The sequence below is a fragment of the Corvus moneduloides genome, chromosome 18, assembly GCF_009650955.1.
Source record: "Corvus moneduloides isolate bCorMon1 chromosome 18, bCorMon1.pri, whole genome shotgun sequence".
Taxonomy (NCBI): Eukaryota; Metazoa; Chordata; class Aves; order Passeriformes; family Corvidae; genus Corvus; species Corvus moneduloides.
Genome location: NC_045493.1, coordinates 4,454,957 through 4,480,236, shown reverse-complemented (window position 1 = coordinate 4,480,236; position 25,280 = coordinate 4,454,957). Strand labels below are relative to the sequence as shown.

The 25,280-nt window shown below is 50.4% G+C and overlaps 2 protein-coding genes across 2 annotated transcripts; both read right to left on the bottom strand.

The window, feature by feature from the left end:
- Nucleotides 1-45: 45 nt before the first annotated feature.
- Nucleotides 46-6,825, bottom strand: UNC119B (unc-119 lipid binding chaperone B). Its single transcript, XM_032127559.1, has 5 exons — nt 6,601-6,825; nt 6,000-6,113; nt 5,374-5,485; nt 4,992-5,164; nt 46-4,127 (listed from the first exon to the last, which is right to left on the bottom strand). The coding sequence occupies exons 1-5, from the start codon at nt 6,803-6,805 to the stop codon at nt 4,015-4,017; spliced, it is 717 nt and encodes a 238-aa protein (XP_031983450.1). The 5' UTR covers nt 6,806-6,825; the 3' UTR covers nt 46-4,014.
- A 1,435-nt stretch (nt 6,826-8,260) lies between these two features.
- MLEC (malectin) lies at nt 8,261-20,730 on the bottom strand. Its single transcript, XM_032127558.1, has 5 exons — nt 20,505-20,730; nt 17,091-17,269; nt 15,571-15,747; nt 15,354-15,411; nt 8,261-14,189 (listed from the first exon to the last, which is right to left on the bottom strand). Exons 1-5 carry the CDS (start codon nt 20,710-20,712, stop codon nt 13,960-13,962), a joined length of 852 nt encoding a protein of 283 aa, XP_031983449.1. The 5' UTR covers nt 20,713-20,730; the 3' UTR covers nt 8,261-13,959.
- Nucleotides 20,731-25,280: the final 4,550 nt, after the last annotated feature.

The window sequence follows — 25,280 nt, the reverse complement described above, 5'->3', positions numbered from 1 at the left end:
GCCCCTCCCCGGCCCCGCCCGTCCAGGGCCGCCGTGCGCCGGGCGGAGAGGAAGGTCCTTTATTCCTATTGCTGGTGACAAAATCACGGGTGTACAAATACAGCGGCACCGGCGCCCGCGGGACACCCCGGCCACCCAGGACAGCCCCGCGGCATTGCCACGGCCACGGGAGGAGGGTCCGGAGGGGACAGCACAGAGGAGTCCACGCGTCAGCAGCCCCAAGGCCACACTGTGAGAAATATAAATAAGTGTCCTGCAACAGCACTGGGATCCAGGCAGGCGGAGACGGCGTTTGCTGGTGTTCATTTTCCTGCTGCTGCAGAGAAAGAGGTGCTGACTCTTCCAGGCTGCCACTACTCAGCCCTGTCCTCGGGAAGGACAAGAGATGGCAGTGTTCAAGTCCGAGGGTCACAACCGACAGCAAGCCAGGCTCTGGGGTAGCACAAAGTAGCTCCATGTCACAGGACAGCAGGGCAGAAGACTGGGAAACAGCTGAAGAGGACGTGATGAAACACAGAGCTAAGAAGCAGAGTTGCTACATTTGGACCTTACTGCTTCACCCCCACCTTTCTCCTTCATTTCTGACTCCTAAACACTTGTTTTATTCTTCCTGAACCCTCAGATAATAGAATAAGCATCCCCAAGCACCAGAGAAGAGGCTGCTGCTTCTCTGCAACAAGAGACATTGAAAATCCTCAGGTAAACACACAAAGGAAGACACTTCCTACCAAAAACAGAGGACAAGGATAGAAGTACCCAGTCCATACAACAAGAGATCATCTTCCTTCACAAGGTGCAGTACGTATTCCACACTCAAGTTATGAAAATAGCTCTCCAGGAAGTTTGCTGGCATGGATCCAAAGCCCCTGCGTCAAAAATGGGAAAAAGAGGTCCTGGTACTAAGAGGACAAATACTGGAAAAACATACTATGAGTTTGTGGGTTTGGTCCCTTTTTAAAGTTTTGAGCAGAACTCAGTATGGTCCCAACTCTTTTCTTTTTCCAACTCAGCACACAACCTCAGAGAAGTCATCTTTGATACCTTTTCCCTTGCTCAAACTCCAACTGACACTGAAAGCATCTCCTTTGCCTGCAGCACCTGGCTAGGACTGACCATCCAACTGTCAAAGATGTGATCCCAGTGGAATTTCTTCCAACCTCATTCGCATAAGTAGCTTTGACCCATCATTAAAACACCAGAGCACACACTCCAGAAGGAAACTGGTCTGCTAAACCATGTTTACCAAAGATATCATCCCTGCCACAAAGAAAAGAGGCTTTATAGAAAGTACATAAGAGAAAAGGAATGCTAGGAAAGCTACTAAAGTAGGGACAGGAGTCTGGAAATCCCCGACTTTCTGGATTACAATAAACTTTTTCAGCGCTGGGTTGCCCTCTTGTAGGGACTTTCTTTTTCCTGCAGCATGATTTTAAGGCAAAGACTTTCTGATTTGGCAGAGCAAACAAACTCAGCTAAAAACCTCAGGGTGCCACTGCTGCCTGCAAGTCTCCCGCTTTCCCCCTAGTTCTCCCTTTTATTGCTGAATAGCTGACACATTCACCAGTGTGAAAGTAACCGCTTCAATGCCGTTTCCTCGTCTCTGCTGATGGCCAAGGACAGGAATTCCATTTTCCTACCGGGACCGAACACCGGCAGCGCGCTCCCGCCGCCAGCATCCGCTAGATGGCGCGCGCGCGCCCCCGCCGGGGTCTGCCCGCCCTGACCACGGGCCCATCTCCCTTTGAGGAACCTTTACACAGTGACAAGAGAAACAGATGGGAATCGTCACTCTTGTAAGAAAAGCAAGAGGTTGCTTCGTATAGGAAGTGTGATAAAAGTAACGTTTAAAGGCACCTGGATTTATACTACATACAAAATCCAGTTTAATATGCTAAAATTTGCCAGGGAATAACTAGTAGGCTTTTCAGACACTATTTCTGGACACTTTGGATGAAAAACACACTTCCAGGCAATTCTGCCTTGTGGTGAGTAACTTAGAGCAAAGCAAATGCTTCCCACCTCAGCGGCACAGCATGAAGGCTGATGAAGGTGTTCACTGCAAGAGGCACCTTGAGCTCCACCTCACCATCTGCTTTAACTAATCCTGAAGATCCTAGACAAGATCGCATTAGTGCCCGTGGAGATGCTGGAGGGGATTGATGGTAGCAGAATTGTTCTTCATCTTTCCATCAGGCAGACCTTGCCCCTCCACATTCCCAAGACATTTGTTGCAGTTGCTCGTGATTAATGCTCCACCCAGAGCAGGTCATTTGTTGTGGTTAATCATAATAAAATATCTTCCTGAGAGCTGGAGATTCTTTCATGGCTGCCACCCCACACACTCTCACTCTGATGCCAGCTGATCTTCCACACCAAAGTTACTTTCACTAATCTGGAGGTAAAGGCAGTGGTTTCCTATTGCTGTCTATGCATTAACAGGCTCTGATGCCCACCCCAATCAATCCTGCTAAAACACAAACTATGCTGAATCCCTCTTAACGCAACAGGTAACCACTGAGGAGTTAGGTTCTAACTGCCTCAAGAACAAATGGAACTAATATTAGGAAAGGTCTCTAGTCTAGACAGAACCTAACTCCCCTAACAAGAGACACAACTGACCAGCCCAGCACAGGGACAGGAAAAGTACCAGTCTCGAGAGCCAGCAAAACTGGCAAAAAAGGGTTTTGATACTTGAGATTTTGCACAGTTGGGAGCTGGGCCCCAGCACAGTGACTGGCAAAAGGTCCTCCTCTTCCCACTGCATGATGCTATCTCCCATTACCAGATCCCAAACACAGCTGTGGTATCAACCTCAGCAGCATGACTTCCTAATCCTTAAATAAGCAGCTGAGTAGGCAGAGCAGTGATGGGAAAAATGAAAAAGAGAACCATGTACAGTCTCACTTTCCAAGGATCCCACTCCGTAACACTGAGTAATATGACCTGGGAAGCTTTTAGCTACTAATACCTCCACTGCAACAAAGCAAATAAGCTGGTGCTGCTCACAGCAGCTCTGACAGACCAGTCAGGTTTACAAACATAGACTGAAGCCCAGGAAGCTCTGCTTCCTACTCATTTTTCAAGTGATTTTCCACATTCTCCCTTTTTCCTCTAAGCCCGACTACACTGACACTTCCCCTCCAGCCCAGCCAGGCGGACAATGTGCTGTCCATCTAAAAAGCAATACATTCTGTAGCAAGAGCCAAAATTCCTGCACAAAGGGAAGAAGGAGACATGGTAAATACAGTGAGATTAACTTCAGCTCTAAGGTTGACCCCTGATCTCTAAATTGCAACAGTTTGCTCACAAAAGCTCAAACAGAAATGCTATCAGAGTGATAGCCCCCTTTTTCCCCTATCTCGTATCTCTAGTGAAATCTCTGGCAAAACACAGATTAAATGTTCTTGGGGGCAGCTCAGGCCCCCAGAGGCAGATGGAATATTCCTGTGCTGCTTAGAAGCTGAACTAGTCTCATACCCACTGGAGAATATTGGGATGCACCCTAAAAAGCAATGTCAGCCACGCCACAAACAAAACCACTGCCACTGAAGAGATGATCTATCCAACTGAACAAAAGATCTGCTCTTCAAGCATCACTGGCTACTTGAAGGGGTTAAGATTTTCCTGCTAGGAAATAGCTTAACACAAACAATCTGACCTGCTGAAAAAGGATATTCACCCAAGAGGTGAAACATCTGAAGCACTAAAGGCGCAACCTAACTATAAAGACTAAGAGCAAGAATTGTCTAAGAATGCCTCTGATCACTGACCTAACCAAGGTTATCAGAAGACAGCCAGGAACAGAGAACGAGAGGCAGGATACGCTGAGTGTCAGATAGAGAGGTATTGCAGTGAGATTTCCTTTCAGGAGCTGTCATCTTTGCTTCATGTTCTCAGCCTCACGCATGGAGAAAAAGTTTGGCAAGAAGCCTTGTTGCCTGAGACAGCAACTCCAGTCCACTCCTGCACATCTGGAATGGTTAAGGGCATCACAGCATCCAGCAGACAGAATGATTACTGTCCTCCATTGTAAGCATAGTCGGCCTTGTTGTGCATAATCAACTTGTTGTCCACAAAGTAAAAGCTGTCCGAGCGCGTCTCGTACGGGTTTTCAACCATCAGACGGACTGTGAAAGAGAAAGCTCCATTACATTCAACAGCCAGCCAGAGTCAGGATAAAAAGTACTCTGCCACTCCACTGGATTTACCAAGCTGATGCTCTGCCCTACCCAAGGAAGAAGCAAACTGCTCTGCTGAGCACACTTCAAAGGCTGCAGCCTGCCCTTTCCTTTCTTCCTATTCACAGGACAAGTACTGTCAAAAGCAAACAGAGGTTGAATCAAGTAATCTCACTGAAAATAACCTTAGAAACTACCACAGCTGAGTGGAGCCGAGCAGCCATCATGTCTGTAAGCAGAAGGAGCTGGTTTGTGGCACTTCCCACATGTACACAGGCGGGGTGAAAACCTCACACCTTCCCCACAGACAGGCAGCCCCAGAAGGGCCCCTGTGTTCCTGCTCTATCCACCCCCTGAGGTCAAACATACCCTGCCCAATCTGTATTTGCAGAGATCTTAGGCTCAAAAACACACCTCAGGGAAGAGCCAGTTCTGTTCCAAAGCAGAAGGCTCTAGCCCTAACAAACAAGCGAAGAAAACAGATGGATGGCTATAAAAAGAACCCTTTCTTTGGGGTTTTGTTTTCTTCTGGGCTACATTACGAGGCATCAGGCATGTCAGCCCTGTGACTGATCAGTTCTTCCAGCCTGTAACATAGCAGAGGTTGTCTTAGGCTTTCATTTTTCAAGGGGGAGACTTTGCAGCACCAATCTCTAATTCAGACAAGATTACACATTGCTAAACTGGGAACCTGTATCTGTTTGTTCCTGTCCTCTCAATCCCAGTCACAACTTCTTTCACAAGTAGAGGGAGAGAATGAGCAGATGCACACACAAACAAAACACCACTCAGTGTGGCAAAGAAGGTACTTACTAAGGTCTTCTGAGAGCTGAGGGAATTCATAAATGTGTTCACATGTGTTCCTGCTACTGGGGATGCAGAAGCCAAAATCAAAATCAAAGTTCTTCAGCAAGCGATCTCGGAAGTAATGTCTCTCAATCATTCGGAAGTTTGACACTGGCTTTTCTCCCACTGTGAATTCCACTCTGCATGGAAGAATCAGGAAAAAAACAGCTATTGGGAAGAACAGAGCCTTGGGCATGAGGCTACACAAGAGTTCTCTACAGAAAGAGAGAGTTTGATATTTGTAGTCTAAGACAGACTCTCTGAGTCTTCGACTCAATTTTGTTATAAACTGTCAAGTAACACTTTGTAAGCATTCAATTCTCCCTTCTTTCCATGAACTCATACTCACGTTGCACCAACAGTCCGAAGACGGAGAAACGCTGGGGTGAACTGGTACCGAACAAAGCGACCTGCACTTGCGTCCGGTTCACTGCTGTCATCTTCATCCTCCTCATCATGCTCTAGAAAATGCACCAGCCTAGAGTTACTCTGCGCACAGTGTACATGTAAGGTGATACTGGCTAGTGGGCGTTATCAGGACAAGCTGCCTACTGCTTAGGTACCAAGTGTAAACACATTTAATAACTGGTCTGAGACTTATACTGCCACTAAGTAAAAGAGAAAAGATTTGCCATAACAGCTGGCCCAGCCTTGGTGGCGCCAGAACTAGAGCCACCCCTCAATCTCACAGGATATCCCCCCTCACAACTGCCAATGCACATGAATTGATCTCTATTACAACCAGCCCAAAAAAGGAAGATTGCCAGTTGATAGTACTCTCCCATCCAACAATAATCACATTTTTATCACAAGTTTCTCAGCAGAGATAAACTCAGTCCTATGCTTAAAGGAGAGGAAGTTAGTCATTAGAACATATATCAGAGGACCTTTCTGCTGGGCTTGCATGGGTTCTGCATTGCAACCTCTCAGCTCTCTGAGTCTCTCTATTCTCCTTGCAACGTTTGTATGCTGTACCTGAAGCAGATGGCTTAGCAATTTCAAACAGTACTGTTCCAGTTTCAAGGTCCCGGATCTTAAACCTGGTGAAGTCAATGTTGTAAATGTTGTCCTCAGGTTTACATAAATAATCTAGAAGAGACAGAAAAAAAACAGTAACATTTCAAAACACCTCTGACCACTTAGCAAATGAGTTTCTTTTTTTGTTAGCCCCAGACCGATAAGATATGTTCTGCTTGTTGTTTTGCAGAAGCTTCATGAAAGCAGGACAAAATTAAGGATGTGAGAAACAAAGGCATGTTAAGTGCCAGGTAGCAGAGCAAGAAAGGGATGGGATCGAGACAGAAAAGCACAGATCAGCAGAGGAAAAACAGAAAAACAAAAAGCTTCAAACAAATCAAAACCCACAAACAACACAAAATCCCCCAAACTTTCTGGAAGTTGTAGGGGAGCTGCCGGCGAGCACACCCCGAGCCGCCGCGGCCAGCGCGCCCGAGCGTCCCCCGCCGGCAACGCCGGGCCAGGCCCCACCGCTCCCACGCCAGGGGCCCGGCCCGGCCCGGCCCCGCCAGCCCTGCCGGCAGAGCCCCCGCCAATCCGGGGACCGGCCCGCACTCACTCTCCGTCACCCGGCACAGCCCCAGGACGTGCTCGGGCCGGACGGTCTCCAGCGCCAGCAACTCGGACTCGGTCCAGGGTTGCCTCGGCGGCGCATCGGCCGATCCGCGTCGGCCCCGCAGGCGACTGAGCGGCCCCGCGGACCCCGGCGGCGGCTTCTTGTCCGGCCCCGGCGCCGCCGCCGCCCGCGCCCTGGAGCCGCTCATGGCCACTGCCAAGATGGCCGCCGCCCGCCTCGGTAGCTATGGGAGCGCGGGGCGGGGCGCCGTTGCCTGGCAACGCCGCGCCCGAAGCTCAGCAGGGCCCGCCGCGGCCGCGCCCGGATGGGGGACCCGAGAGCCCGCACCGGGCACCGCCGGCACGGCAGCCGCTGCCTCCGGGGACGGAGCGGGACAGGCCGCCTGGGAAAGCTGAGTTACCCGAGGAAAAACTACACAAGGAACAAGCAAAACCAGCCCCTCTTCCCGCTGCCTCCGGCCGGCTGCCAGCCCGCGCCCCGCTCCCACACCACCGCCCAGTGAGCCGGTCGTCAGACCTCGCTGGGCACCCAGGCCCGGGTACTGAAGGCACGGCCTGAACCCGCAGCGCAGCCGGTGACACAGACCGCAGGTATACCCCGAGAGCCCGTCCCAGGAGACGTAGGCAAGCACTTTTTCGGGGAGCAGAAGCGTCAGCAAGAGGATGCCGTGGAGTGCACACCCCACTCCTGGCCGGGGACACCCCAGCTGCTGTCCCTGGGGAGCGGGACAGCGACAGGACCGTGTGCCCCTGGGTCAGTCAGTTTCATGACCACACACCGGAGGTGGCAGTGGCAGACATTGGACGAGTCTCCCCAGCCTGGTGGGAGGAACTGGGGAGGTCCCACTTGGAGGGACTCACAGGAGCATCACATGGAGGAAAGAATGTTTCTTCCCAAAGAGGGGCGGCCCACCAGCCCGCAGTAGGCACGCAAGAGCTGCCAAGAGTCACCTCCAGCCCTCTGGGGAACTGGGGCAAGAACAACACACAGCTGCACCCTCTTTTCAGACTCCAGCCAACACTGAACATGCTCATGATGACCAGAAGCAGATTTTGAGCAGTGGTTTGTGACACTTGCTGTGGCTTGTGAGCAGCACACTCCTACTACTGCCAGCCAAATGCTATTTCAAAAAAACCTGCCCACAACAGTGCTCCTAAATCCTCCCCTCCTCATTGCATAGGCTTGGTCCCTCCATCCCATGCCCTAAGGAAGGACAGACGCAGGCCTTCTGGAAAAGCACCTTCTCTGCCTGGGGCCAGGGTCCCTTGTCCCCAGGAGAAGGCACCTAGAGCACAAAAGCTGCTGCTTTCTCTCTGCTCCAGCTGCATCCACCTCTGACAGGGTTTCAAGCTGAAGGCGGGGCAGCTTACAAAGCCCCAGAAGGCAGATTACATCTCTCTGGTGCTCCAGCTCTGAGCAGGAACCAACAAGGTTCGCATCAGCATTTTTAAGAGGATGTTGTACCATTCAATTTGCACTTAATCGCTCAAAACAACTGGCTAGAGATCACCAGGGCTGTATTGGAGGCAGCAGCAGGATGTTACCCTGCAGTCAGCCAGGCTCAGCCTCCCTCACATGGGTGTAAACCAGAGGGGGCTCCTCTGCCCCTTCCACCAGAAAAAGAGGGACCATCTCATCCAAGTGACAATATAATTTTGTTTATTTTCCTTTAGCACACTGCTGGTTAAACTGCCAGACAGTAGACTTCAGATCATTTCCTCAACCAAACATCCTGGGGAAATTAAAAAATAAAACTGCTACCATGTACCAAAGATAAAATAACCCACCTCCATGCCCATCTTCTCCCCCAAACTAGTCCCTGCAAAGCCGATGCAATCAGAAATAGATATCTGTGCTTTTCACCCAGGGCCCAAGCTCGCTGCAAAACAAACTAAAAAAATGTCACTGCAAGTTGTTATAACACAAAGCAATGGGCAGTAAAATGAAAAATCCTCCTCAAAAATACTTTGTACTGGTGACACGTACAGATGGAGATTTGTCCCCACACTGCTTCAGCCTTTACAGACAGCTTAGACCTGCAGCTTTAAGTAGTTTGTGATGTGTCCTTAATGCCAGTGGCACAGGTCACTTCCACACATCCACGGCCAGGCACTACGGAATGGTGGGATCATGTGCCAACGCTGACTGCTGCTACACCAACGGGAATCAAACAGCAGCACCACCTCTCACAGTCCTGGCTGTGAAGCACAGATCCTGCCTCTGCTCCCACAGGCTCTGGGGCTGCTTTACCAACCCAGCTGCTTGTCAACGTTGGAAAGCCCTGAATGCACAAAGCCCTCAAGGAAACCACAAAAAATTCAAGCCCCCACTCGCCAGCAAGTTTCCAGCCACTGCTTCACTCCAGAACTCCAGCTCAGGAACTGCCACAGTGTGACAGAACAGCCATGGTAGCACAGGAGAGCACATCCCCATTAAGTGTGATTGGGAACAACTCTGCATTTCCTGGATTCACACTCTCCCCAGCTAGACTGGTTCAAGCTGTACTTTGCCCCTTCCCTCCAAATCTCCATCACACAAACGCTTTAGCAGAGACCTTTGATGTTTGCAAGAGATTATTCACATCTTCTAATCAGCCAGCACAATTTCTAGGAGGGAGGAAAGCACTTGCTCTGTTGATTTTTTTTTTTTTTAAAAAGCACTTTTTAGGAAAAAAAATCAAAACCTATCAATAACCTGCAGTAGCATCCCACCAATCAGACTGGGGACAGCATCATCACATCCCTCCCCCCCCAATCTTTCCCTCAATCTCCAAAAATAGTATTTAATATACAGCAATAAACTCTGAGCAAGCCAGAGTCCCGGAAGACATGGACCTGCTTTTACCTCTCCCATCCAGCCCAGCACCTTTCAATGCTACAATACTCCGGGGTCAAATCCATTTGGATCCAAAGTGAATGCACATGCCCCAGACCCGCCGGGCAGCATGAAGCAGGGGTGCAGCACAGGAGGCCCATCCGTGTGATCACATTTCTGAGCCTTCACAGCTCCAGCCTGGTGTGCTTGTGCCGTTGAGAATACTTGTGTGAGCCTGCTCGGGACCAGCTGGTGGAGACAGACTGGTGGAACCAGGCTGACATTAAAATAGCATCCTTGAATTGTATTAGGCTTTGGCATTTGTTGCGGAGATGCAGAAGTGCCAGTAGGTAAATTAGCAGTTCCCATTTCCCTTGGATTTTCAGCAAGAATATTTCCCTCCCCACCATAAGTGCAAGAAGCAGACCGATCTCTCCCACATTTGAACACCAAACAGAGCCTGCAACACTTGATAGATTCTGAGCAGCTGCAGAAGTGTCTCACATCAAGGGCTGAAGCTGCTCTCATGGCCCTCTCCCTCCTGCTGTTTTCTATCAGCAACAGGCTTGTTCAGCCCATAGTTCCTGTAGCAAGACACTTCCCTGGCTATTGCAATCCCATTTCAACTTAAAGGCCAAGGCACAGGTCCCTGCTCTGTTCAGACCTAAGCAGCACAGGGCAAGCCCTCAGCAAGTAAATTAGGGGTGCAGGACCCCCAAGTCCCACTCTGCACCCAGAAGCTGTAAGTGCCATACAAGTACCAGGACCCAGCGTGACTCACTCAGCTCTGAACTGCACAGACACCCAGGCACTGGACTGTCTGGAAGTTCTCCATCCTGCCTTCAGGAGATTTCTGGGGGAGATCAGACCTGAAGGAGCTCTTCCAGTTCTTCTATCCCTTGCTAGACTTTCCTTCAATTGACTTTAAGGGCTGGAAATAAAGATACTTGCTCACAGTTCCGTGCTTCAGCTGTGACCTCCAGAGATGGCATCCAGGAACAGGGAGACAGTCCCCAGCTGATCACAAGGGCAGGGAATGCCTGTCCCTTGAAAAAAACCCAAAAGCTCAGAAGCTCCTTAAAAAAAAAAAAAAAAGAAGCCCCTTCAAATAGACTTTTATTTAAAGCCTGAGAGAAAGGCACCAAAAAGAGAAGGGAATTCATTTGGCTTTCTCTTCACTGCCACCTGGGACACTCAAAAGGGTCAGAGATGTTTAGTCACACACAGAGAAGACTTGAATGGCCTGCCTTGAAGGAGGGGCTGATGGGACAATTAAAATAAGCTTTGAAACCACTATGCTGAGGCTGGATCCAGGCCTGGAACATGACAGACAGTGATTTTCCCTTTATTAAGTGGAAGTGTTATTGAAATTGCCTCATCTGCCCCTCCCTACACAACATGAATCAAGCCAGGGTCTGTTCTGACCCAGCTCCCCACACTGCTGCACTCCATCTGCCTGCTGCTGGTGGGAGGAATCAGCACAAACAGGCTTGTCTCTAACCTATCTCAATTAAACGTCTTGGATATTCCCTCAAACACCCATTCTGGAAAGCCACAGCCAGCCCAAATTTTTCTTTCCCTGGTCAGGACGAGGTACCTCGTTTTACCCCTCCATTTGGCTTGCAGATACTAGACAGAGATGGCCAGAGGAGCTGGAGTACTCCATTCCCAGCAAGGTGCCGACTGGCCATCCCCCACCATCCTCGGTGCTCCCACACGGTTTGTTTGAAGGCTCCTTCCAAAGCAAACCTGCCAGGAGGGGATGGACCAGGAAGGAAACTGCTCATAGTTTCCTCAACAGGGTCAGGAGCCCCCCAGAAACCAGCTCTGTAGTGAGAAAGATGCATAAAACCAGTCAAAACAACTAAATTGAAGCCATGAAGGATGAACTATTTCTCCTCCCTATTCTTATTTAAATAAGACAAATTCATTTGAACTGAGCAACTGGAACAAACCAGATCACAGCGTGAACAGCTCTGCCTTGGGGCAGTTGATAGCACCAAATGGGTGCCCTGGCTGCCAGGAGAGGCTGGGATGAACTATCCTAGAAGACTTGTCTCCAACTTCTGCATGTCTAAACACACACCCTTTCTCCCATGGTAGGTAAGGTGCTGAGATTACTGGGTGAGCCACAAAAAGCTGAGTGATTCCTTGCTTCAAGGATGCTCAAATAAAACGCACCCTAAAAGGCCTGGAGGAGAGCAGCTCCTTAGAGAGATGCTTGCTTTCAACCCCAGGTTCTTTGCTTAACAAATCAGCATAGTTCATGGTTCTCAAAACTGATAAAGATCTAAATGTCTCTTCACTCCAATTAGAGCAATCCCAAAACCGCTGGAGAATCCCTGCAGGCACTGTCACTGAACAAATCAGAGCTCATATTTTATAATAGTTTCATAAATATTAGGATTTTAATAGTAGCTAGAAGATGAAGCAGACAACTTCAAGCTTACTACCTTTCATCCTAAGGTTTGCTCTTCAAGATCTGCTCTCTCTAAAGCCTGTCTTCTCCTTTAACTGGGGCAGGGACTCTCTTGCTTCTCTCCCAAACTAGCTGTTACCCTTTGTGCAGTTGGACAGAAGGTAATTAAAGTCCTGCTTGTTTTTCAGCTCAGACACAGAATTAGGGTCAGGCCTACAGCAGCGATGTGTGTGATCAGAAAGGCAAGGTTCAGTAGCACTGATGCAGAGAGCAGTGTTTTGTCACCTCCCCCAGCTCCCACTCTGGAGTCCCTGAGCTGACAGCTCTGATCACAGCTTGAGGGTCAGGAGGAAGTAAAGGCTTCAGCTGCCTGGGCCCAGCAGGACAGAAAAGGCTGCTCCTCCAGTTCCCTTGCCAGAAACTCAGTAATTCTGCTGACCATGCTCAGCCCTAAGAAAGGCTGACTCACTGCAGGGGATCAAACCCAGGAACAACTGTTAGGAAAATGCAGGCCCAGAGAGGCAGAGCAGCACGGAGGTCACCACTCAGTGCCACTGCTCCGGGGAAAGACAGAACACTTCTGAGGACAATGGAGAGAGCATGAGGTAAAGCGCTCTGTGAGCCCAGAGCTCAGCAGCATGAAAGCTGATATGCAAAAACCCAACCCTGCCTGGGACAGATCCTGCTCCAGCACATCTCCCTCCTGGCCAGCCGGAAGTCCTCAACATGTTGGAGGCCAAGACCGTGAGAAGGTAGTTCCTCAGAGCCTGCAGCTCTGGACCAGCAGGTGCAGCAGTGGCTTTCACTCTGATCAGCCTCTGTCAGGCAGGCACAGGCTCTGCATGCAGAAACAGAAGCCTCTTGCAGAAATACCCCTGGGGGAAGCAAGTGACCTTGTCTCCAGCGCTCTGCTCACTTCCAGATCTGTGGATGGCAACAAATCCCCTTGCTCTGCAGGACTGAAATGTTGGACAGCTGCCCCTTCACTACAGTGCCTGGATATGCAAAAGGCCAAGCTCACACACTGCAAACACTGACCAGCTGCACTTCTCACTGCCGCAGGCAAGGCTGCTCCCTACAGAGGGAATGAGAGACCACAAGGAGCATTCACCAGGTTGCTCTGCTCTGTCCTACGGCACAGGTTTCTTAAGAGTCACGGACAAGGGAGCTCACCATTAGGAAGGTCAAGGAACAAGTCCCAAACCTCCTCTCTAGTTCACCTGATTCTCAGCTTCTTCCAAAGAAGAGGTCACTTGCTAGAAAGGGCAAAACAAGGAACTGGGATTAAAACAAAACATTTGAAAATAAAAGGATATTAAAGGAAAAAAAAGCCATAATCAATACAGAAAACAAGTGCATCTGATCAGACACTAACAACGTCAGCCTCTCGCAGGCTACAGCAGAATCCCTCTGCGATGGAACAAACATTACAATTGCCAAACTAGGAAAGTCTCTCTCAACTGGTGCAGCAAATCAGGCCAGATAAATCCCTCTGCTCCTGGCACAGCTTGCAGTCTTAGGAGGGGACCGTCTCCACGGAGGCTGGGCTGGAGCCTTGGTATTTTAATGCAGATGAGTACCATCCATCGTGTTGCACACATTCAGGGAGATGCTGAGCCAGGCTCTGTCCTCCGTAGTCGCTTGACACCCAACAGCACCACACTTCCACACTCCTGAACAAAATGTGTACTCTGGCCTTGTTTTAAGAATTGTTTTCCTGCTTAAGGAATCATATTCCACCCAGTAAAGGCAAAGATCCTACAGCACATGGCTTTCTCTCAGTGTGGGACATGGCCCAGGACTGGTAGCATCAGCTTTCAATGGCCCAATACACACCCAGCCAGGACTCAGCTCACTCTTGGATGCCCCAGGGAGAATCAGAGGCTGCACATGGTGCGAAGGGGAAGGCAAGGGCCTTGCTGCTTGCTGGCAGGGAGAAAGTAAGCTCCCTCTTACCTGGACCTGCTATTCATTGCTATTCATTCCAAGTGAATCTTTTTTTTTTTTTTTCCTTAAGTTATGAACAATATGGAGAAATTGAAAGCAACCATATTCGGTCCAACTCCTTCCCTCCCAGCCCCTGGGCTGATGCACTGTGGGGCTTGCTCTCACAATCGGCAGAGGCAGAAGAGGGTAGGAATGAAGACACCAAAGGCCACCAATATAGGAAACATGAGGCTGCTGTTGTCTGAGGCATAGGGGTTTGGTGTGCGTGGGCCTGACTGAACCCGGTTCTTATTTGCCTGTTTTTTGACATTAGAGCCATCATCATATTCATCTTCATCATCATCTTCCTCTTTTTTCTCCAGACCTGGGTGTGGCTGCAGCTTTGGAACATCTGTTGAACAAGACAAAAGGTTGCAAGCAGGCAGGATGTAAATTAGGAGATCACTCAACACACTTCCTTCCCCTCTACCTGATCCAACATGAACATCGGCAAGAGGGCACCAGAGACCACATCAAAACCACAACCAGAACACCCCAGAAGAGAGGAACATCTACCACAGAGGATCACATCACTATTTCTTTTCTTCACAAGATAAGAGCATTCAAGGATCCAGCCTGCAGAAATACTACGTCCTCCCATACTATCTACATGTCACACAGACAAGTTAATGCACAACAGCACACTTAGGGCACACATTCAGATACTGCAGCTGCTCAGTAAGATCTAGTCAAGAACAAGCACCTGCTGCCTGCAGGACCAGCAGATACAGGTGCAAACAGGAATGGGAACAATCCTTTCCATAAACAGTCCTACTCCACATCACTGCATCCCCCGAGCCTAGAGCTATGAGAGCAGCATGGCCAAGCCCCACTCAATTCCAGCCTTCTGAGCCTGGGGCGTGAGCTGCAGGTGCCACAAGGTTCTTACCAAATCTTCAGCAGCATCTGACAATCCCTGACTAATAGTAAAGCAAATTGATGTTTTGGTCAGAGAGGGATCCTAAACCCTCCCAGGTCAGGAGCTAGAGGGGCTTCAATTCCAGCTCATTTATAAAGAGGGTGATGAAAGAACAAGGACTTTTCCAGCACTCCCCAGAGCTATTCAGAGGAACTGGTATCTGGGAAAAAACACTGCCTTGTCCTCAAGCTGAGAAGGCAAAACAAAGCTCCAGGTAAGAAATACATAACCACTAGCTAAAATAACTGTAAATTATTTGTCTGCAGGGTTGCTGCTGACATCCAAGGCCAGGGGGTATTTATCTGTAGCTAAAAGCTGAGACTGACCAGACATGTTCCCTCCTCCTCTACCCCATATACAGGAAATTCCAAAACAATTTGATTTTTCTCATTCCAAAATGACACAAGCTTTGTGACTTAGAGGAGAACAAGGACAGTACACACCTACTTCACTCTGCAACTGCGCTCTGTGGGAACTCAGTGAAAGAGAAACAATTTTGGCAGATGTGGGTCAGCAAGAACTATGATCTCACAGTCTAAGAAGCAACAGGCTGCTCTCCAATGGGGAAGAGCCTTCTGGCTCAGAAACTGTGCTTACCTTCCACTGTTCCCTGCAGGATGTATAGGGCACAGATTTTCGGATTGTCATAGTAGCCCTAGAAAAAGCAAAGGCAGAAGTCAGTGCTGCACCTCTGAGACAAGGAATGGCCTCTCCACCTACCAACACCTCTCCTCCTCCAACCCACAGCTGCACCACATGACTGGGGAAGAAGGGTAAAGGGAAGATAAAGGCTCCGCCCTGAAAAGCCTATTACCTTTACAAACTCAATGTGGAGCTTTCCTGTGAATGTTGAAACCTCTCCCTGGACACTCAGTTTTCCCTTTTTGATACTCATGGGAATGATCTCATCGTGAGCTGTGCTGTGTCCAACTCTGTCAAAAATGTCCAAATCTTTCACCACCACGTGGCCATTCAAGCGAACATCAAACACCTTCAGGGTGGAAGAAATGACAGAGTCAGAACAGACTCAGGCACGTGACAGTTGAAATGGGAATAGAACAGGAAAGGTCTCTGCTTTTTATGCACCCAGGACCAGAAAGCATTGTAACATGCACTGGCCCACTCCTTTGGGAAGGATTCAGAGCCCAACGGCAGCCAGGTAAAGACACTAAAGCATTAACAATGCTTTCAAATACCCCAAAATCAGCTTCCTCCTTTTAAAACACCCCCTACATCTGCTTCAGACCTGAGGACAGCACAGTTTTATTCTGGTTTATTCACGCTTCTCTTTCACAACTTTTCTCCTGTCTGAAGACCTGCTCCTACCACCCTGGGGTGGCTGTGACACACCACACCCTAGCGAATGAAGCCATTTTTAACTAACAGCCTGCAGCAGAACAGAGAATAGGAAACAAGCTGTTGAGGAACACAGGGTTTGAAGGAGGTAAAATGTTTAACTGCTAACCACATCTGTGAATTCAGAGTGAAAGTCCTCCTCAGGGCTGTAATGACTCAAACTTCATGCAGCACCTGGGGAATCCCAGCAGAACCACATGAAGGAAGAGGAACCAAAGATGCCTCAGCCCTTCATTTTAATCTGAGGCTGCTGTTTGCATCCGTTCTGTAAGCAAGCCCCACCAGTTCTGTTCCCTGAAATACTTCTCTGGCAGGAAGGCAGCACAGTGTAAGGAGATCAGCCCTAAAGAAGCTGATGGAGCCAGAGGAAAGCCAGACTAAAACACAAACCACTCCCACCCCATTTTATCACAAGGCTTTTAGTTCTGTTTGCTTCTGTTTCCACTCCTGTACATAGGAGATTTCAAAAGTGGACAAGGATTATTCTCCAAAGAGCAAAAAGCAGTTGAATTTAACTCTGCTTTCAGGATCAGACTGAATCAGTATCAAGTCTTGTTACATTAGTAAAAATTGTTTTGAGTAGGCTATTTAACCCAGATCACCTCCCTGCTTCAATCTATGCAATACTTCCTCCAGCATAACCGTGCTGTCAAGTCAGAAGCAAGTGTTCAAGGAAAAGCAAAAAAACTTCTCAAAGCCACCACAGCCTAAAGAGGTCGTAAAACTCTACTGCTACTTATGTTTAGTTGCACACATTTGTTTGAGCACTTTGAAATGAAATTTTCCAGTCCAACTGTATAGCTGGAATGTGGAAGAGAGCTCTAAATGTTCAGAGCCTGTGAGAGGTTAGGACCTAAGTTAACAACTAGTGCTTTACTTCACTCCTTCCTCCAGCATGCAAAGCAGCAGAGGCAACCTAAGCCCACACAGTCTTAGTCAGGAACTCACATCAGAGGCACACAAGGAGCTATTGCTTACCTTCTGTTGAGACTGTGCAAAATACACCTCTGCAAACTTCAACACCAGCACATAGTCACCCTCCTCTTTGATGGGAACTTCATAGCCAAAGGTTTCCTCATTGTAACGCTCTGTCTGGTACAGAATCTGGTCTTCCGCATTGGATCGCAAGATTGGCAGTTTCATGCCATAGTCAGAAGCTGCATTTTGAGCACAAAAGAGTGAGAGGAAGGTTTACATTCTGAGGAAGAAACAATTTATATACTCTTGGAGAGCTTAACTCCATCAGTGGCACTAGCACTCACACCGTGTCAGACCCATCTCCCCTGCTTGCTCTGATCAGGTGGCAGCACTACCAGAGCAGAAGCACAGGAAGTCAAAGCCTCGAAATTCAAGAAATGTAGGAAAACAGGTCTGGAGACCTGCTGCAATCTAAGACACAGTAAGCTTACTCACACCACTTCAGAAAGAAAAGCCTGTTTCAAAAACATTACACAAAGCCAAAGAACTTGGCCACTGGCTCTTGCTTTAAAGATGAAAAACACCTAGAATATTTTTACAATATTTTCAAATTTCAAACCCAAGTACAAAACTAAAACAGTTAGCATAGGACTGACTCAACTCATTGACACAACAGATTTGAAGTTAGCAGTTGATTGCATCAGGTTTTAGAGACTCATCCCCCTCAACTAAGAACCTGGGTAACGGCAGAAGAGTGAAAAGTATTAGGCATCTTACAAAGCCCTTTCTTCTCACCACAGCCCCACAATACCTGTCAGCATAAAGATGGGATGAAGGAAGCAAGAAAGATACACAAGCGTTTCAAGAGCACCAGTAGCTCCATCAGCTGATGTTCTCAGAGCCATCCAGCTGAAATGGGTGCTGTCTGCAGGCATCTGAAGAGACCCCTGAGAAGGGCCCAGACACCATTCCCAAAGAGGACAACTGATAAAATAAGAGAAATCACAGAATTTGCCTCTTTTCAGTGTTTCACCACCTCTACAGCAGCCCCCAAAAACTTTAACCCCACTTGGTATGCTATTGTGTCAGGGTTCCTGTATAATGCAAACTGATGCAATGCCTGCAGAGCTGCACACCAAACAATTCCCCAGCGATGCAGGAGGGAAGACTGTGGACACCATTCAGACGAAGTTCTCTGCTGACACTTACCTCTTCCACCCCCATTTCCATGGGAACAGACACTGCATTGGCCAAGACAAAGCAAGAACTACTAACCCAGTGCACATTGCCAAAGACAGAGCCAATGCAAACGAGTGAGAGGAAATTAATGCCAGTTCTTAGTCTCCTGTTTCACAGAGAGCTGCTCAGGCAATTTTCCACTTCTCTTTACCATTCAAACTTGGGCATGAAGACTGAAGACTAACCACCAGAAATACAGAGGGTGAAAAGTTTAACCTGTCCTCCCACACAGGTATTTCTGGCCAACTACGGATTACAATGATAGCAAACCAAGGACTCCACAGAAGCCAGGTCCTATTAAAGGAAAGAAAGTCCTTTCATAGGCAAGAAGGTAACTGGAAAGGAAGACCTGTCACCTGCATGTCAGAGCTCTGTTGACAGAGCTGTGGAGGCAAGATGGGTTTTACAGCACGCTGGGTGCTCACTGGGAGTGAGCAGTACACACCAAGCTGTAACTCTAATATGTTTGGCACCTGCCTATTTTGTAATTGCCATCAGCACAGTCAGTCCTTTAGGGCACAGCAGCTGAACGGAGGCTTGAAAAAAAAAGTTTTCATTTGCCCAGAGGCAATACAGCCCAGAATTACTACTCCTAGGTCATTTCCTCCCAGTCAGCCATATATTTCTGCTGTAGCCCGTACATGTCTATCACCACAGAGAAGAGCCCAGAGCAAACAAACAATGGTGCGATAAAAAAGCCATTGAGGGAAAGGCAGCTGAGAGTTCAAAGGGGTAAAGTCTCCACTGTGCCTGGCACCACTGGCTGAAGCAGGATTACTGTAACAGTCTGCTGCTCAGAGGAGACAGCACAGGCTTTCCACAAAGTCACAGTGTACTTGAAAAAGACCCTTTTTTCTCCTCAACTCAAAAATAAATAGTTCAAGTCCACAAGGATATTCAAGTCACACATGTGAAAGGTCTATGAAGGGAAGCTGACCTACAGTGATCAGGGCACCTTGTGTGACTGGGGCAGCAGCTTCCACGGGTGTGAAAAACTGTATTAGAATTTAAATATGACCTCCACTGTATCCACTGTGTCCAAATGGCTCTCCATTTGGGATGCCACTCATGCAGGGTAAGCAATAGCAGTTCCAGCTGTATAGCACAGGAAAATCCTCACCATCCTACACAGAAACAGCAAAGGTTAGACTCAAAAGCCAACAGAGAGCTCATCTTCTCCACATTCCACCACTCACCTGTAACTGGCAGCAGAGCAGCTCAGCATAGCTAGCTTTTCAATATATTAGTGAATCGACTACGTTTTGGTGCACCAATTACCAGAAACATGCACAATTCAAACTGTGGTGTTCTCAGGGGAAGTAGGAAAAGGTAACCCAAGTGCAATATTAGTTCTCCATCCTGTCTTAAATGGTAGGCTGAACATTTTACTGACTTGGTAGTTAGAGCAGCCGATGATATCCCATCTGCCTCTACTTCTGCTCGCGTCCCTGCCCTTGAATAACCAGCCACGGCTGGGGTATGGAGCAGACCGGCCGGCTGCACCTTCCCCCTGCCGGGCCCAGCACCGGGGCTCCAGTGAGCAGCCTGTGCTCTTCGCTGTGGGGACCAGAATGCTGCAAGCATCTGCTCACATAGTGCGCGACCCGGATCCGGCTGCAGAGGGCTGGAAAAGCTTGTTCCCACTGCACCGAGCGCGCTGCGCACTGGGCTGCGAACTGGAGGATCCTGCTGTGGAACCCAGGCTCTTCGGTGGAAAACGATAGAAAAAAAGAGACCGGCGGGCGCACGCGGCCGGGTTGGCAGCTTGACCGCTCCCGCCACCTTTCCAGCCGAAATCCCACTCCAGCCCTCGCGGAGCCACTTCCCCTCCGGCATTACACAACCCCGCAGGCCGAGACCAGGAACACCATCCCGCAGGGCTCATCCTGCCGACTCTGGGGCCCCGGGCCCGCACCGCCACGGGGAGGGGAGACGCAGCCCCAGCTGGGCCCTGCGTGAGGACGAGGGTGGCCGCGGTCCCGCGGGTGACAAGTGCCGGCGCTGCCTTCGGGCCATGACCGTCCCCGGGCGGCTGGAAGTGAAGAGCCCCCGCCGTCCTGTGGGGGCACCGACCGATCCGCCGGGGCTGCAGCGGGCAGGACGGCGCCGGGGGCGCGCGGATCCCGGACCCCGCCGGCACAGCCGGGCCTCACCACCCCCGCGAAGCGGAGCCGAGCGGGACCCCCGGGCAGTCCCGCCGAAACCTCCTGGCCCCGGCGTATCCCCCGCCCTCACCTCGGCCCACGCGGCCCTCGAGTGGGTCCTTGCGGAAGTGGATACCGTTCACGTCCACATGGGCATCGCCGCCCGCGTTGACGGCCCAGACGACGCTGTCGGCAATGCCGCCAGCCGCGCCCCGCAGCAGCAGCAGCAGCGGCGGCAGCAGCAGCAGCGGTAGCACGGGCGGCAGCAGCGGCGCCCCGCGCACACCGGCGCCCACCATGTCGGGCTCCCGGCACCGTGCCCGCCCCTTCCTGCCGCCGATAGGGGGCGGCTTACTCCGCTGCCGGGGCGGGACGAGCGCCGACCAATCCGCGCGCCGAAACGAGAATATTAATTACCTGCCTGCCTGCCATTAGACAGCCGCGGGCCTGTATCTACATATTCATAAGGCGGCAGGCCAATGAGCGGCGGCGACGGGCGGGTTGTGCTGAGCGGCGCGGGAAGGGCGGCGGGAGCTGAGCGGGGAGCCGGTACTTGCGGGCCGGCGTGCCCGGGGTCGAGTACCGCCCGCCTAGGGAGCTGAGCGGGTGTGGAACCGGCTCCCCAGGAAGGAGTGGTGGGGACGGACGAGGCTCCCAAGCGCCATGTCCGCAGCGAGGACAGCCCGGCGAGCTGTCCTGAGCGCCGGCCGCCGGAAGGCAGAGCCCGCCCCTCCGCGCCGCCAATCGCGGGGCTCCAGCGCGGCGGAACGCGGAGCACGGTGGGCCGGTGGCGGGAAGCACAGACGGAAGATTGCTGGGGGAACGGGCGGCGCTGCGGCAGCGCGGACCGGAGCGGACCCGGTGTGGTGGGAGAAGGGGTTGGGAGCAGAGCTGGGGCAGCGGGAGCTCCGCCGCCGTCGGGGGCGGCTCTTCGCCACGTCCCGGTAGCTCCGTGCCCGCTGTGCTGTGAATAGCAGCTCCCAAGGCCGGCTCGTTGCCTTGGCAGAACACCCTGGTTCTCCCGTTCGCCCCTGCCACGGAGTAAAGGAGAAGGCAGCTGCCGCCCGCCCGGTAAGGAGCGAAGCAGCCGGTGGCGTGCAAGCACCTTGCACCACAAAAATCTGCCTGAGAAGCAAAGCGGCCAGTGAAGGCAAAGGCGAGGAGGTGACTGTGACACTGCCAGGGACCTGATCCCTGGCTTGCACTTTATAGGAGAATGTAAAATCCTGGGGTTTTTTTTCTGGAGGACCTTGGCAAGGTCTTGGGTGGCTGGAGTGAGATACGCCAGATGGAGGTCGAATGAAACTCACTCCCTATGCGGTGGGGGAACAAATAACTTAATGTTTGCCCTTCTGTCTGATCACGGTGTTCCTTGAGGCATCAGATACCAGCCAGGCCTCAGGTCTGTGCTCCTGGCACTGGCTGCATTAGCAGTGGCTGCTTCTAAGTCCCAGTGATGTTTTATTAATTCAAATCTTTCACAAAGCACTTGCTTTTATAAATAAAGACTTGGTACTGCAGACTGAGAATTAGACACATTTGTTGCTTTTGTAATGCACTTGCAGGCCTCTTAACCAGACACAGTCTTGCAGAGGTGAATTGTTTGGGGGAATGCATAACCACCCACCCCCGGCTCCCCAGTCTGCTCTGCCCAGGGTTTGGTCCCCAAAGCATGTTCCTGCTGCTGTGGCATCAGTTCTTGGGCTCATGGTATAACTGGGTCAGGGCAGACATGGCACTGCTGTGCACCCACACCATTGCTGCTGCCAGGAAGGGGTTCCTAAAACTACAGAGTGCCTTAGGAAAACACATCCCAATTAGTAGCATGAAATGAACACGCTTAGCACCTCTCCAGATTCAGCCACCTCACGCTGATTCCTGGCAAATCACCTCTGTGACAGACCCCAGCCCTGGCAGCATCTGATCAAATCCAGGCTACTCTGTATCCCTGCTGTGTTTGTGATTTGTTGGGTGTCCCCCAAATTCAAGCAACTGTGGCCAGGATAATGCTGTCTAGTTGGCAAGGCCAAGGGAGGCCTCATTAGAGCACATTTGTGCTGATTACAAATGGTCCTCCCTAATCCTACACTTTAAACTGCGATGTGTGGGTCAGGAACACAACTTTGAAGCACATAAATACTTTAAGTGTTACCAGGTGTCCCCAGGTAGAGCATTTTCTAAAACCCAGCCTGGATTATCATTTCCCAAGAATCAGTAGTGCATCACAAAGCGAGAGGGATTAACAGCAGCAGTGAGGAGGGACAGTGGCTGTGCTCATCTGGGGGCAAGAGGAGCCCTCGCCCTAGGTCACAGGCTGGTCACAGCTCCTGGCAGAGGATGGCAGACATGCTGCCTGTGTCCGTGGTGTCCTACACTGCCCACCCTGAATCAATACTTGCCATCACACCAGCAGCTTGATGCTAGCTTGTGCCCCAGATGTCAAAGGCTCCATCCTGTTCCTAATCCACTGAGCCATCAGTCAGTCCCTTGATGCAGGCTGGATTTACACCAGTAACCTACAAGTGAAAGGCTCAGGGTCATCTTCTCAATCCCTTGATCTCTCCCTGTCTCCTGGCAGCTGTGCCAAAATGACTCAGTCTTGAATCAGTCCTGCCTGGTCTACCTACCACCCTGATTGTTCACGAGCAACAAGGGGCACATGTTTAGGGTATTAACCATCTCCTGCTGGAAAATGTGATCAGGATTTGAGATGTCCAAAAAGAGCAGCAAAGATGCATGGGTCAGAAGCAGGCCTCATGGCTAATGAGACATCTAAGAAATCAATGTGAGCCAGCCCTGCTGCCTGAGCCACCTCCCTAATGACACAGGGCTACAAGGCTCAGGTGCCCACAAGAGACCAGCTGTGCCCTGCCATGTAGAGCTCCTTGGAAGCCTCCCTGGTACCAAATTGGAGATGAGAGCAAAAGGATTATCTCTGGAATTAGATTATTTAGATTGGATCTTTAATCTCTGCCCCTATCTACACAAGAAAACAGTAAAATTCCCTGGGAATATTTGGGGTTTGTTGTGAAGGTAAAATCAGGCTAGCAGCTAGAAGCTCAAGAGCTTCTGCTGGAAGAAAAAAAATGAAGGCTTCTGAGAGCTGCCCTGTCTGACCTGTTCACTGTATCATGGTGAGACCCAGCAGAAAAGAGCTACAGATGATTTGGCTGACTCAGCTTTCCTCAGAAGTAGCTGTGGCTCCAGGACTGCCTCTGCAATGACACAAAGGTGTCCTGCAGCCACCTTTTGCCTAGTACTCTTGGGATGACAGGGACAGCTCTGCCACAGTACAAACACAGGGACCTGCCTAAGTGAAAATGGCCATAGTTGGCAGGGAAGACACCCAGCCACCATGATTCTGCACTGGGGATCAGTCCAGCCCCTAGAAATGAGGTAGTCCTTTTAAATAAAGACTGTCCTGCCATCTGATGCTGCAGCCAAAAGATGTGACTGCTCAGGGCAGGGTCTGGGAAGGAGCAGGCAGAGGCAGCCACCACACTTGTAGCCTCTGACTATCCATTGGGCTCATGCAGGCTGGCTGCGACACAAGGCATATGCCTCAAGCTGTTCCTGGTGCCCACAGGCAGGCACAGCACTCTGCAGCACACAGGCAGCAGCATAACTGTCCTCCTGCTCCACATGCACAAGCAGCTCCTTCCTCAATAGGCTCCACTGTAAGTGAAGCACAGTTGTGTACCAGTACTGCCTTTGGCAGACACGAGCCTGCACACGGCTCCTCCCCCCCAGTATTACCCTAAACACATTCATAATGTACCAGGACTCTGGACTCTGTTCAATTTATCACCCTCATCTCCTAACCACAATACAGCTGCTGTGCCAGTAGATGTGGAGATCTGTAAATACCCATTTTCCAATTTCTTGGCTCACACCCACATTGCCAAGATGGGACCAGCTCCATAGATACACACACACAGTTTGCATACACCCACTTGCATACAAACTTCTACTGCTGAACTCCTGGGTACCTATCTGCACTCCTTGCTTTTATGTGCATGCACACAAACCTTTCCTAGTGCACACACCTGTGCAAATACAAGTAAACATGCACTCACACAAAAATATAAGGAGAAACATTGTTTTTCTGTTACTGGAGCATCAGCCATCACTGCAGCTGTGCTGGTTGGCACAGCAACAGGAAAGCAGAGGAGATAATCCTCCTCTGGGACATGGATTTGTGGATCCCAAGAATTTGAAAGAGAACCTTGGAAGTGAAAGATTTGAGATGGAGGAAGCAGGAGGATAATGGTCCTTGACCACCCAGTTTGAGTAAGGAGGCAACCAAGAGGAAGATAGCTCCCAGTCTCACCAAGAAACACAGTGATGATGGTGCCCTTTGAAGCCAAGCAGACATTAATCCTGGCAACTTGTGACTGAGCCCTCACATAGAGAAAGGAGACAACTGTAGGTCTGGTAGAGTAGGGGAAGGGAGTGGTAGGTCGGGAGTATCTTGGAGAAAGGAGGATAAGATCTGATGTGTATGGAAGCAGCTGGTAGGGCCTGGAGGCTGCTGTCATGGTCACTGCTGCAGATACATGCAGCATTTCTGAGTGTGAAAAGGCTGGAGAGCAGGGCACTGCCACACAAGGAGGCTCCCAGCCAATCCCCACACCAGTGGAATTACAGCTCAGCTGCCACAGTATGGCCTCACTGTACATGTGCTCACAGTTGTGTTTAAAATTATCTGAAAAGGGTGAGGTTGGCTATTGCTGCCTATCCCCTTCCCACTCAGCTCCCCTCTGGGCCCTTTCTCCCATTGCTCCTTGCCACGATACTGCAGGGGCTCTCACCTGCACCCATACCAGTGGAGGGGATGCAGAGATGGGGACCCTTCACACTGCCCTCA